We start from the raw sequence: 14,719 nt of genomic DNA on the forward strand, positions 1-14,719 counted from the left end.
TGTATCACTATTGACAAACACTATCTACATCCGTTCAATATCCAAAGATATTATTGTATGTATGATATTAAAAAGTTGTTATTTCAAATGTAATTTTGCATTTATGAATAAAATTTCTATTTCACAATTCACTGTTTCCTTATCACGTGTGCTTGTATTTCAAGGAAATAATGAAAGATTACGTTTGTAGCGCAAAACGGATTCCCTGAGAGATAAGACAATGATCATCTCTTGGTCCAGGCATGTTGTCGTGTTGTGGCTGATCTGTGTGAGTATAGCATCATTGTGCAGCAGTGTGGCCTGGAGCTGTAGCACGGCTGCCTGGTGCTGGAGCTGCTCCCCCGGGCTCAAGGAGGTGTCGTCCACCCTGAACAGTTCCGGTTCTCTGTGGAGGAGGGTCCTCTCTTGAAGTCGAAGTGAACTCTCGGCGTTGTTCTTCACCAGTTGCTTCTGGAGGTCCTGCAGGAGACTCATCTGGTCTTCAATGAAGTCCAGTTGGCGTTGGAGTAAATTGAGTCTTGTATCCCCGGTATTCGTGATCAGCTGCTTTGCTGTGGCTACCATCATGTTTTGTTCATTCATCAGCAAGGCCTGGTCGGTGTTTGTGAGAGTCTGGATGGCGTGTAAATTTAATTGTTTGTTTTGAAGATTTGAAGGGTAAATATGGACTATACGTCTGATTTTGAGAAGTATATCGTTTTCTATAAGAAGTGACTCACTCTCATGTGTGTTGAAGTGAATGCATGCTTCGTTTTGATCTGTAAGTGTAATCGTTGAGTCTAAGATTTGTTCTACTAATAATTTTAATGTCCCAGTAGTTGATTGAGGATAAGGTGAAGATGTTGTATACGTCTTTCCCAGGAGTGTTGTTGTGTATGTCGTGTTTAGAGGTGTTGCTGTATCATGTCTAGTGTTGAGTACCGATGTTTGATCAGGCACACCTCTGACTGTGGACATCTCATGAATGCTCGTGAATTCCCTGCCTGAAAGGGGAAAATACTGAGCCGTAAGTAATCGTCCTTACAATGTATCCATTTGGTGATCGCTTAATTCTGATTGTGGATCAATACATCAGTACAAAATTCCATTCCAGTGTTTCTCAAAGAACACAATATACAAAGCATTGAACAAACCAGTTAAAGCTAAATGGATACTCAATTGATCAGATATGCTGGAATTCGTTGACACCAGAAACAACAATCCAGTTTTAAGTCTATGCTTAATGCTTATGTTATATATAGTTCAATAACATTTTAACGCTTTGGGAAGAGCAAGTTTTAATGCATAGCGACATACAATGAACAGACAACAGATCACAATATAAAATGATATAACTTTGTAATGTAACACATATTTATGATCACATACTTTACTCCAGGGGTATGCATGGTAAAATCAATCATATATGAAGTTCGTTAAATCAGTGTGACATACACAATAGAGCACGATTCATTTTATTAGTCATAATGATAATTCGATGGGTCATGTACAGCGATAAATGTTGATATGATTCCATGAACAAAGTATGTTGTTTCTATCTGACACAAAGTCAACTATGATCAACTATGTATTACAGAAATCCGACACACTGGCATCTCATTGATATGAAATACTAACACACATGAGTGACTTTCAGATGGGAAGTTGAATGGATTATGGTCAATTTCATGGCATTTATAACGTCAGGACAGTGGTTTAGGGGCCACCAACGTCATTCCCGCTTTCTAACACACCGACAAGGGATAATCTTGCAAGGGAATATTCCAAGATTTTACGGGGGAAATCTGAAATGTATTTAATCTCAAATATATAACATCACCAGACACCCCGGAATGAAAATTAGAGCCTAGTCCCCTCATATGGATACCGATTTCCCCCGACATGTCTAAACTGTACGTAGCAATCTATCACAGTTGGGTGTTCACGTGGAACGTATTGCCACATAGGAATACCGATCTCCACCGACATGTCTAAACTGTACGTAGCAATCTATCACAGTTGGGTGTTCACGTGGAACGTATTGCCAGATAGGAATACCGATCTCCCCCGACATGTCTAAACTGTACGTAGCAATCTATCACAGTTGGGTGTTCACGTGGAACGTATTGCCACATAGGAATACCGATCTCCACCGACAAGTCGACATTGTACGTAGCAATCTATGACAGTTTGGTGTTCACGTTAAACATTCCCATGCCCCTTGAAAATAAAATAAAATGATTATTGATGCAGATTGATGCAACGGATAGGTTTAGTTATATAGATTTCTTCTTTCAACTCTTGAGAATGTTTTATTAGATGTATTGAAATGCGGTACAATGTTTTTAGCTTGTATCGTGGTTTTCGATTATATTTTGTATAAACGAAAAGAGGGTGTAATTACTATTCAACGCACGATTTGTATATTTACATGTCTGTTGAATACAATTTATATATTGATATAGTTGAATTGCATGTTGGTTGGTATTCAAATAGAAATGTATATGAGTGAGTGAGTGAGTTGGGTTTAACGCCGCTTTTAACAGTATTACTGTGATGCAGGTCTCAGACGTTCACCACTTCGGTGAAACCCTCGAGCACGGGTATGCTGACAAACCTAGAAACATGATCGGGGCGAACTGGGATTCGAACCCACAATCATAGGTTTCTGGCGCGTCCAAGGGACGCAACTCTGCACAGCGAATCGCGGCGTCTTAGACGACTGGGCCACCCGTGCCCCCGAAATGTATATGAACTGTGTAATGTGATGTCACAGATGCTATGCTACTATGTCAACACGGAGGAGCGTTGTCATGTCAATGGTACAAAGGTAATATGTTGAAATATGAGCGACAGAATCCTTTCCACATACATAAGAAATCTCAGATGTACGATTCAGACTGTATCTTGGGCATGTGCTTATGAATCACTATCAAATAGTGATGACACCAGGTGTTCGCGAAAAGGTGAACGTATGCTGCCCTACCGATAGCACCCGTCACAAACACATGCAAAAGCAGGTCAAATGTTTATCTGAATAACACACGGGAAGATATATGGTACATGTCAAAATGGGGAATTGCGTCAGATATCATTTTTATCACTAATGCGTCAAATTTGGAAATGTCCTCGACATGTCTACCACAAAGTGTTTGAAAGTTACTGAGACCTTGTACGGTGAACCATGCTGATCAAACCATGCTGATCAAATTCGTTCATAACATTCTTTGTGTCAGTAACGCACGAAATGCATCTGAATAATTCCCTCGCATTAATTCACTATGAGCATATACAATTGCACTCAATGGCATAATTATTCCATTAGAATATTCATCGGCACTGGTTTACAATCTAATGTCCCAGAATTCACCATGTATTTGGTCCTCGCCAACGAATTCACCATGTATTTGGTCCTCGCCAACGAATTCATCATGTATTTGGTCCTCGCCACCCTCCCTGCTGTTTAAAGAAATGTCTTTAAACTCGACAGAAGTACCCCTGGTCGACCCGACGTTATGGATGTTATCCTCCAGATAGGCCGATTTGTTCATCGTTGTCTTCCTCCTCTTCCATAAGAATAAACTCAAGATCAGGATCACAACAGCAGCTGCAGGTATTACAGTAGCAAGAATAATCACTTTCCTTTTCTTAGAAAGGAATTCGTTGTTACCTTGACCCGACGTCTGTGTGGTATGGACTGTGGAATTGGTGGAGGTTGCAGATGTACTGCTCTTGCCGCCCCCGCGATCTGAAGTGTGTGTTGGGGTTAGGCCACTTCCATTCTCAGATGTTTGCGGCCTGTTGACTGAGGATCTGGTAGGTGTTGCATGGATTTCGTTACCGGTTCTTCCTTGATCGAATGTGCTCACTTCAATCGTGGATCGAGAAGCATTTTGAATTTCAGTTGGTTTAGGTGTAGTTAGTTTAGGTGTAGTGGGTTTGTGTGTAGTTGGTTTAGGTGTAGTGGGTTTGTGCGTAGTTGGTTTAGGTGTAGTGGGTTTGTCTGTAGTTGGTTTAGGTGTAGTGGGTTTGTGTGTAGTTGGTTTAGGTGTAGTGGGTTTGTGTGTGGTTAGTTTAGGTGTTGTGGGTTTGTGCGTAGTTGGTTTAGGTGTAGTGGGTTTGTGTGTAGATGGTTTATGTGTTGTGGGTTTGTGCATAGTTGGTTTAGGTGTAGTGAGTTTGTGCGTAGTTGGTTTAGGTGTAGTGGGTTTGTGCGTAGTTGGTTTAGGTGTAGTGGGTTTGTGTGTGGTTAGTTTAGGTGTTGTGGGTTTGTGCGTAGTTGGTTTAGGTGTAGTGGGTTTGTGTGTAGATGGTTTAGGTGTTGTGGGTTTGTGCATAGTTGGTTTAGGTGTAGTGAGTTTGTGCGTAGTTGGTTTAGGTGTAGTGAGTTTGTGCGTAGTTGGGTTAGGTGTAGTGGGACTGTGTGTAGTTGGTTTAGGTGTAGTGGGTTTGTGCGTATTTGGTTTAGGTGTAGTGGGTTTGTGTGTGGTTAGTTTAGGTGTTGTGGGTTTGTGCGTAGTTGGTTTAGGTGTAGTGGGTTTGTGTGTAGTTGGTTTAGGTGTAGTGAGTTTGTGCGTAGTTGGTTTAGGTGTAGTGGGTTTGTGTGTAGATGGTTTAGGTGTAGTGGGTTTGTGTGTAGTTGGTTTAGGTGTAGTGGGTTTGTGTGTAGTTGGTTTAGGTGTAGTGGGTTTGTGTGTGGTTAGTTTAGGTGTTGTGGGTTTGTGCGTAGTTGGTTTAGGTGTAGTGGGTTTGTGTGTAGATGGTTTATGTGTTGTGGGTTTGTGCATAGTTGGTTTAGGTGTAGTGAGTTTGTGCGTAGTTGGTTTAGGTGTAGTGGGTTTGTGCGTAGTTGGTTTAGGTGTAGTGGGTTTGTGTGTGGTTAGTTTAGGTGTTGTGGGTTTGTGCGTAGTTGGTTTAGGTGTAGTGGGTTTGTGTGTAGATGGTTTAGGTGTTGTGGGTTTGTGCATAGTTGGTTTAGGTGTAGTGAGTTTGTGCGTAGTTTGTTTAGGTGTAGTGAGTTTGTGCGTAGTTGGGTTAGGTGTTGTGGGACTGTGTGTAGTTGGTTTAGGTGTAGTGGGTTTGTGCGTATTTGGTTTAGGTGTAGTGGGTTTGTGTGTGGTTAGTTTAGGTGTTGTGGGTTTGTGCGTAGTTGGTTTAGGTGTAGTGGGTTTGTGTGTAGTTGGTTTAGGTGTAGTGAGTTTGTGCGTAGTTGGTTTAGGTGTAGTGGGTTTGTGTGTCGTTGGTTTAGATGTAGAGGGTTTGTGTGTAGTTGGTTTAGGTATAGTGTGTTTGTGCGTAGTTGGTTTAGGTGTAGTGGGTTTGTGTGTTGTTAGTTTAGGTGTTGTGGGTTTGTGCGTAGTTGGTTTAGGTGTAGTGGGTTTGTGTGTAGTTGGTTTAGGTGTAGTGAGTTTGTGCGTAGTTGGTTTAGGTGTAGTGGGTTTGTGTGTCGTTGGTTTAGATGTAGTGGGTTTGTGTGTAGTTGGTTTAGGTATAGTGTGTTTGTGCGTAGTTGGTTTAGGTGTAGTGAGTTTGTGCGTAGTTGGTTTAGGTGTAGTGGGTTTGTGTGTAGTTGGTTTAGGTATAGTGGGTTTGTGCGTAGTTGGTTTAGGTGTAGTGAGTTTGTGCGTAGTTGGTTTAGGTGTTGCGGGTTTGTGTGTAGATGGTTTAGGTGTAGTGGGTTTGTGTGTAGATGGTTGAGGTGTAGTGGGTTTGTGTGTAGTTGGTTTAGGTGTAGTGGGTTCGTGCGTAGTTGGTTTATGTGTATTGGGTTTGTGTGTGGTTAGTTTAGGTGTTGTTGGTTTGTGCGTAGTTGGTTTAGGTGTAGAGGGTTTGTGATGAGTTGGTTTAGGTGTAATGAGTATGTGTGTAGATGGTTTAGGTGTAGTGAGTTTGTGCGTAGTTGGTTTATGTGTATTGGGTTTGTGTGTGGTTAGTTTAGGTGTAGTGGATTTGTGTGTAGATGGTTTAGGTGTAGTGGGTTTGTGTGTAGTTGGTTTAGGTGTAGTGGGTTTGTGTGTAGTTGGTTTAGGTGTAGTGGGTTTGTGCGTAGTTGGTTTAGGTGTTGTGGGTTTGTGTGTAGTTGGTTTAGGTGTTGTGGGTTTGTGCGTAGTTGGTTTAGGTGTAGTGGGTTTGTGATGAGTTGGTTTAGGTGTAATGAGTATGTGTGTAGATGGTTTAGGTGTAGTGGGTTTGTGCGTAGTTGGTTTATGTGTATTGGGTTTGTGTGTGGTGAGTTTAGGTGTAGTGGGTTTGTGTGTAGATGGTTTAGGTGTAGTGAGTTTGTGCGTAGTTGGTTTAGGTGTTGTGGGTTTGTGATGAGTTGGTTTAGGTGTAATGAGTATGTGTGTAGATGGTTTAGGTGTAGTGAGTTTGTGCGTAGTTGGTTTATGTGTATTGGGTTTGTGTGTGGTTAGTTTAGGTGTAGTGGGTTTGTGTGTAGTTGGTTTAGGTGTAGTGGGTTTGTGTGTAGTTGGTTTAGGTGTAGTGGGTTTGTGCGTAGTTGGTTTAGGTGTTGTGGGTTTGTGTGTAGTTGGTTTAGGTGTTGTGGGTTTGTGTGTAGTTGGTTTAGGTGTAGTGGGTTTGTGTGTAGATGGTTTAGGTGTAGTGGGTTTGTGTGTAGTTGGTTTAGGTGTAGTGTGTTTGTGTGTGGTTAGTTGAGGTGTTGTGGGTTTGTGCGTAGTTGGTTTAGGTGTAATGGGTGTGTGCGTAGTTGGTTTAGGTGTAGTGAGTTTGTGCGTAGTTGGTTTATGAGTATTGGGTTTGTGCGTAGTTGGTTTAGGTGTTGTGGGTTTGTATTTCGTTGTTGCCGTTGACGACGTTGAGCCTGAAACATTTCAACTTCTATATATTGGAACTTACTGATTAAGTCATTTAGAGACATTTGTTTATTTAAAGTCTTACATTGCTTAAACAACACTTTGACAAATGTTCTGTCACTTTGTCTGAACAAGGAAATACTAAAGTTCATAAATAGTTAGTTAATCACGGGAAGGTTGAATATCCACGGATTTCTGATAAAAACAGAGTATTGGAAACTCAAGTCACTAAGCGCTTGGTTAAACACGGGAAGGTTGGTTATCAACGTATTGCTAGAAAAACTGAGTATTAGAAACCTTAGTCATTAAGAGTTTAGAAATCACGGGAAAGTTTGTTATCCACGGATTACTAACAAAACTCAGTATTACAAACCCTAGTAACTACGTTTAGTTCAGTTCAACCAGACTAAGTCAGAATCTAGATAGACTAAGCCCCGAACCCACGTACTGACAAAGCCTGAGTTTCGAACGTGACCTCTCCAGTAGCGAGACAATCGTGAACGATTTAACGAAGTCTGGAGGGTGAAGATACGAGATCTAGAAAGTCTACATATACAGCGCACGCGGACGTCGGAGGAGACATCCTGGACCGCTGGGAATACACCTGACGGAGGCGACATCCTGGACCGCCGGGGAATACAACTGACGGAGGCGACATCCTGGACCGCTGGGGAATACAACTGACGGAGGAGACATCCTGGACCGCCGGGGAATACAACTGACGGAGGCGACAATGTACTATTTTTTTTAAACACATGGAAGACACGGATAGCTAACTAACTACTATATCTACACTGGGGATGTAAGTATCAAAATAAAGCGCTGAACATAAGCAATCCGACGGTATCATTAGAGATACACAACAAGCTATGTACAATTTTGACGAGGCAAAAATGACCATAAATACAAGAGAAATATCTGAATGTAGATAAGTTATAAATTCCCCTAATGTTTGCAAATCATAAATACAAAAACATTTTCAATACAAGAATACGGTAGTGAACATATGAGAGCATCGTTTGAGAGTGTCATTAGATAACAAGTGAGAAAAAGAGTTGGGCCACTAATTTCCTGACACCAAAATGATCTGACTCCGTCAGAGAGCGACCGCCGGAGATTACCGAGCGGTGACGGAAATAAAGCCGGAGTAAAAACGGCACTGGACCGTGACATGGGTAAAATTGATCATACCCATTTGTGTAAATGAATAGCCTCTGCTTGAATCAGCTTATTTTGGGAAATACCTTCATGTCTACTTTGTCTTGTGAGATAATGGATAATTATTGTTGAAATGACCCTTAAATATATATTGTCAAAGAAAGAACCATTTGTTTATCCACCGAAACAGATTCAAAAGCGGTGGACCATTAATATCAGTGATGACATCAGGTGTTCGCAAAAAGGGTAAGCAAGACCTGCCCTACCGATAGCACCCGCCATTCACACAATTTGCATCAACAATAGTCAGATTTATTGCCTTACGCCGCACCGCACTACTTTTGCCATGCGACAGCGACCTTTAAACAAACCAGACAATCAAGTGGCACGATTGTGCACTTACAGATTATTTTATTGAAGATAATAAAAACGATATGTTAATTTTTAATTACGTCTATTGTGTACAAGTGCAGAGATTCTGTGGCTTATAAGTTGAGAAAAACGTTTTAGAAATATATCAATTTTGCAACACAGTGGGGGTCAGTTATAATGTCTAGACATTTGCTGTTTACCACAGATTGCGTTATATATAAAACTCGAGCATATACATGTAAAATTAAGAGTCTACCGTTTCTTAATATTGAGGTGTGGCCGAGGGGAGGGGGGCGGCATCAGCTAGGAATGTGACAAGAATAATCCCTCCCCGATAATGCTGGCATCAAATAACTTATCTTTAACGTTTGGCTGGACTCTATACCTCTTTTTTTGCTGGACTACAAAACTCCATAAATATTCGTACAAAGAGAGATACATATATATTGCTGGTTCCAGTAACGGTACCACCAAATCATTGCCTCAAAGATTAACCGTATTCATTAATGCAATCAAGGAAGAACTTTCTTTTATATTCACAGAAAGTTTTTGATACAAGTGGAACTAACACCGAATAGATATCGTTCCATAAAGAACAATTAGCCAATTCTCTTCTACTCATTTACACAAGTGAGCTAGAAAAAAAGAGACAAATGAAACCGCCCTTTATGTTTCATATTAAGATCTGTACATAATTACTAAGAGAGACAAAGGAACTTTGGTGCCTACTTTTCACAATCTGATACAATCGAACAAGCTCTTTCTACGAAGATTTCAAAGAGCGTCACGCGGCTCTACGTTTTGTAGTTGACATGTGTAAGTCATTTCCAAATTTAACGCATCAGTGACAATAATGATGCCCGATGCAAATCCTTATTTTTTACTTGTACCATATGGTACAGTGCATATGTCTGATGAACAATTGACTAACCTTTGCATGTGTTTGTGACCGGTGCCACCGGAGGGGCAGGATACACTCACCTTTTCGCGAACACCAGCTATCATCACTATTTCATAGTGATAGATAAACACATGCTCATGATATCGTCGGAATTGTAGGATGCTCTTAGTAGAAATTTAATATGGCTCTGGAAACTTAAGATTCTTGTTTCATTTATTTGCTCAACAGAGTAAAAGGATTGTTCACTGGACATGTTGGATGTTCTAAAAGTTAGTATGCTGTGGGTCGAAAACAAATTGTCTCGCTGAAGAGATGACTAAAGCAATTTCTGTCTCAAATAAAAACCAGATATTCTGTTCTGATGTGATATTCATATATTTGACATAACAAAGTGTAACGTGTGTTGAATAGTTGGTCAAAACAAGTTTTCTATGACCATTTTCTCTGGGGAATGTGAGTTTGTGACATAAACTGTCAATGCAAGAGAACAATCAGTATAGACTTGTAAAAGTTTCATATATGTGCTGTCATGAAGGAAACTCGCAACTTCTACACTTCTACACGCTGACGAGTAATTCTCGACCAATTAACATGTTGTACAAGAGAAACCCATGTCGTTCAGCTTGGTGTTCTGAGTGCACCTCGCACAGTGCAACATTACGGTTACAGTAAACTACGGTTATAAAGAACACGCTTATAACGAACTGGTGGATATAACGAACTGTTTTTTAGGTCCCTGCGTTTTGCTGTATATATGCTGTATATATGCTTATAACGAATTACGGTTATATTGAACGAGAATTTGGGGTCACTTTGAGAACGCTATAACCGTTGTTTACTGTATATCTTCATTAAAGTTTCCTTCTTCCTTATATAGGTATAGGTATAGGTAAGGCCGGAGTCAAATTTAAAACTGCATGTCGGTTTTTTTCTTGCGCAGTGATGCGCGGTATTTATTTTAAGATATACTTAATTATTATATTGATATTTGATTAAAAAACGCAATAATGACAAATACAAGCGACCACATGTATTCAATAATCATAGTCGATTACACGATTCTGACTATATCATAAACATGTGTTAACCAGGTTTTCGCGATAAGAAGAGCGTATCCTGCCCAACCGGTGGCACCGGTCACAAATACATGCAAAGACAAGTTTGCCACCTGCAAAAAGACACGGGAACATATACTACACGTCAAAATAAGGAGTTGCATCTGACGTTGTTCACGTCACTGATGCGTCAATTGCAGAATGACATTAAAGGGCCTCACAAGAGAGAGAGATATAAATGTACTCACAACTTCCGTTCGTGATGTTGATATCATCTAACGCAAGTATGACATCGCTGGATACAATCTTGGCGTGAAATGATATCTGAAGAGGGGATAAAACCGTCATTTGAGAAACCCGTAAATATCTAACACAAAACTTATAGCTAACTTGAAAAACGCACATCGCAATAGAGAATTGTTTAAAAAGTAGCAATAAAACATGATAATTTTGAAACGTGGCATTGGATAGCAGTTGTTCGCGATAGTGCCTCTTACCTTTTCATTGCGTTTAACATGGAATGTCATGTTAATTCCTGTCCAAGCGTTTTGGAATGTTGTTGGTACATGCATCACCGTGGCATTATTTAGGTGTATGGATAGGGAATTCTGACTAGTCCCATTCTGCCAGTACATTATCGACACACACACGGTCTGGTTTGTGCAGAATTGTGGCGAAGTCAGTGTGACCATTTGGTCCTGTTGATGTCCAGCCACGCGTAGAAAATAACCTGTTAAATAGCCATACAACATTGTAATAAGCATGATGCATCTTTCTTACTTCATATGGTGTTTATTGCTGTAAATATATATAACAGCTATAATATATATATAGCTGTACGATAAATCGCAAAGAACAATGAGGAACGAAGCCTGGTTTATTTCACCATAAAATATTGTTCTATCATGACGTCATGTCTGGAGATTCGAGATTCGTGATGACGTCGTATATTGGACGACGTTATTTTCTAGAGGAAGGTTTTCCGTGAGTTGTTCCCCATAGATGTAGCTCGGCAACGCAGATTAACGCAATGACCGCACGGTCTAATCCAAAAGTGGGAGAGATATGACAATAAGTATTGGGAGAATAGGTGCAGATTATCGATGTGAAAATTGTGAGAATACCAAACTTAATCCCCCTGTAATATTGAGTTGTCCGATATTGCCGAGGTCGGATTGTATTCGGGGAGCCTCATTATTTAAATATGTGTAAATAGTTTTAAAGCGTGTACAATTTATTGACATCCTCAAAAGGGCTGTACAAAATATTGATATCTCATATAAGAAATAAACGACTCGTGATCTTAGTTTCTCGTACAATAAAACATTGCAGGATGAACAAACCACTCGCTGCTGCGCCCCTCATGGTTTATTCTCCCAGCAGAGTTTTGTTGTATGATAATGAACTCCCACTCGTCGTTTATTTCTTAAATATATGTAGTTGTCTGCATCAATTGCGCTGTTCTGATAGGCTGTATTTGTAAGACCCGACTGGTACAGGTATAAACAATCTTCACTGAACACGTCAGTGGTGTAATCGTGTCCTTGAAATGATAGGGTATGGCTTTGATATTTACACAAAGATATCTATGACATATCTGACTGTTTCGAGGAAAATTACGCACCTGTGTTTGAAGCATCTTTCAGTCTGCCGTTATGTGGAAGTTTCAAAGAGTTGATACGCTTCCATTCATGAGTTTGACCAGGGGTAAACCCACAAAATGGTTTCACAATAATGTGGTCAAAGTCGCAGTGGACCCCTGTGATGCATGGAGTGCTGGTAGGTGCAGCTGTAGATAGAGTAAGTTCGACAGTACAGTCCACCCCAGTTATGTCAAACATGAAGGGTTAAACAAATATAAGTAAGTATTCGACTTATTCGTTCGAAAATTCGACACGCCTCATGAATAGTTTATCAATCATGCACATAATTCGTGTTCTAATGTTAATAAAATGCTACAATTTACTGCAGTTTATTACAATTTACCACAGTTTATTACAATTTACCACAGTTTATTACAATTTACCGCGTTATTACAATTTACCACAGTTTATTACAATTTACCGCGTTATTACAATTTACGTCGTAAATGCAGATGGAATAATAACCACAAAAACATATATGTCAATCAAACGTTGTTATGTCTATTTTTATTTGTTATGAAAGACTCCATGAGTACGGGGTATTAGTTTTCAATATTGACTTTCATAAGGTGTCTGCACACGAAGTAGACCTATTGGATTTTAACTATGCTCAGTAAATAAACCTTTCATGTTCTTAAAGTTTGCATGTGTTTGTTTAGGATGAGACCGTTCTCAGGATTAGAACGCGGTGTCAAAGTGTAAAGTATGAGTGGTTGCTTAGAAAATAATGATATTTGTTATCCATTACTGAATTAACAACATCTCCAAAACATTTTCATCCAAATAGTCATCCAATGAACCAGTATATTTCAAATTAGCAAAAACTTCTCAAATATGTATTTATTTCCTTAGACATTTAAAGCATTCTGCTCTTTCTTTCACTCTATTATCTATTTACAGTTCATGCGAAGGATGAAGGTCCTATTATCTCTCATATGCCAACATTGAGTCCGCATTTTGCCTTCCGCTCAGACAAGCGTGAAGAAAAATACCGTCGTCCTTGTCTACATGACCAGACAGAGGTCAGTATTTAGTTCTGTGTAAATTGTACATTAGAATCATCACTTGATTGTCTGGTTCGTTATATGCCCTCGTCGCGTTTCGGGAGTACTAGTGTGCTCAGTCTGAAAACTGTCGCACACAGTTTTTATGCAAGTTTACGAATGGCGGGTGCTGTTGTTGTCGCAGGACATGCTCATCTTTTTCGCGGGCCTGGTGCCATCATTGATGTTCAGTGGTCCTTCGTGTGGTTTCATCGCTATTTTACCTATTGCGCCAAATGGGGTACTGTTTTGTATGTGTATAATTCTTAAATCTTCTGAGGCAGACCTCATCGTTCTAAGGTGTACTTCGTGTGGAGAAAAGTTTTATGATCTATTAATCATATTAATCGGTTTAGACTTGATAAGCTTTCAAATTTTATGGCGGGTTAGTCAGCACAACTCCATGGTGTCAAAGTAAGAATATTCATTCGAGAAGAGTCACATTTTTCCAGAGGCAACGACTAAGCAGTGAAACGCCCGGAACAGGCCATTTACTTCAGTATAACCAAGCATTAACTTAAGGCAAGGGTTTGTATTTGTAAATCCAGACAAATACCCTCTTTATACGCCACAATCTTTTTCGTGTTTATTTACAGTTACAATACAAGTGAGTGAGTATGGTTTTAGGCCGCTTTTAGCAATATTTCAGCAATATCACGGCGGAGGACACCAGAAATGGGCTTCACACATTGTACCCGGGTCTTCGGCATGACGAGCGAACGCTGTAACCACTAGGCTACCCAACCGCCCCAGTTACAATACTACGTCACCTTGATGCTGTTAATGCAGTTTGTGACTGAACATGGACGTACATGTGTACATGTATATTTTGTGTATGTCGGTCTTATTTGTATTCATTTCCTTGTCTATTGATTCGTCAGATCCAGATGAAGCATATGAGCTGATGCAGTGTCTGACAGTGCAAACTTTGTAAGTGTCGACATTGGACTATGATGATATTACGTTGCTAGTATGTAGACATTGTTTATGATGAGACGTAGACCATTTATGTAATATAGTATATTACAAGTAAAATAGTAACACTGTTCCCCCGTGGGGATTCTGGTTAGAGTGGGTCACCAAGAATGTAGGCTGCTCGTACGACTAAATAAATCGGGTGGTCAGGCTCAGTGACTGGGTTGATTTGGTACCCCGACGACATGGATCGTTGCTCATAGTATCAACCACAGGATTGTCGGGTCCAAAATCGGTTATCTAAAGACGTTAAAGCGTTAAACAATACCCCCCCCCCCCCCCCCCCCACACACACACACACACACACATTATTCATGCTCAAGGATAGCACAGGGTGAATGGGTGAGACATTATTGAGTTGAGTTTAACGCCGTTTTTGACAACATTTCGATCATGTCAGATAAATATGTGTGTCAGTGGACCCTAAAAACCATATCCAGGCAGGTATAGACAGAATTATCTTTTTCTTGTCTCCAGCAAACGTCTGAATACATCATCATCATCATCATCATCATCATCATCATCATCATCATCATCATCATCATCATCATAATATAAATAATAATAATTACCTGTGAATGACTGGAACAGGATGACCAGTATTACAGTGCTATATATCATGGCTGGGCGGAAGGAGAACATCGCGTCATACATCGCATAAAGAGTGTAGACTGACGTTACTTTGTGCGCGTTGTCTGCTCAACATGCACCTTTATCTTCCGCTTATAATACATAAGTACTTTGTTTAATGGACAATAATCTGCGCAGTTGACGAATC

At 40.2% G+C, this 14,719-nt stretch overlaps 1 protein-coding gene across 2 annotated transcripts; it reads right to left on the reverse strand.

The window, feature by feature from the left end:
• On the reverse strand, positions 1-14,651 carry LOC125378624 (mucin-2-like). Of its 2 annotated transcripts, none has more exons than XM_048394361.1 (5): positions 14,514-14,651; positions 11,905-12,069; positions 10,778-11,010; positions 10,529-10,604; positions 1-983 (listed from the first exon to the last, which is right to left on the reverse strand). In XM_048394361.1, exons 1-5 carry the CDS (start codon positions 14,593-14,595, stop codon positions 160-162), a joined length of 1,380 nt encoding a protein of 459 aa, XP_048250318.1. In that variant the 5' UTR covers positions 14,596-14,651; the 3' UTR covers positions 1-159. The 2 variants fall into 2 exon arrangements, with proteins under 2 accessions (XP_048250318.1, XP_048250316.1); XM_048394359.1 differs by lacking the exon at positions 1-983 and adding an exon at positions 3,190-6,802.
• Positions 14,652-14,719: the final 68 nt, after the last annotated feature.

The sequence above is a fragment of the Haliotis rufescens genome, unplaced genomic scaffold (assembly GCF_023055435.1).
Source record: "Haliotis rufescens isolate VD_foot unplaced genomic scaffold, xgHalRufe1.0.p SCAF_1, whole genome shotgun sequence".
NCBI classification, from domain to species: domain Eukaryota; kingdom Metazoa; phylum Mollusca; class Gastropoda; order Lepetellida; family Haliotidae; genus Haliotis; species Haliotis rufescens.

Excerpts from the sequence above, each read along its gene's own strand:
- LOC125378624 (XM_048394359.1), bottom strand. The coding sequence starts at position 14,595 with ATGTATGACGCGATGTTCTCCTTCCGCCCAGCCATGATATATAGCACT. Across the intron at positions 12,070-14,513 it reads CCTGTTCCAGTCATTCACAG|CTGCACCTACCAGCACTCCA; the intron begins GTAATTATTATT and ends CTCTATCTACAG. Across the intron at positions 10,605-10,777 it reads ATGTTAAACGCAATGAAAAG|ATATCATTTCACGCCAAGAT; the intron begins GTAAGAGGCACT and ends TCCCCTCTTCAG.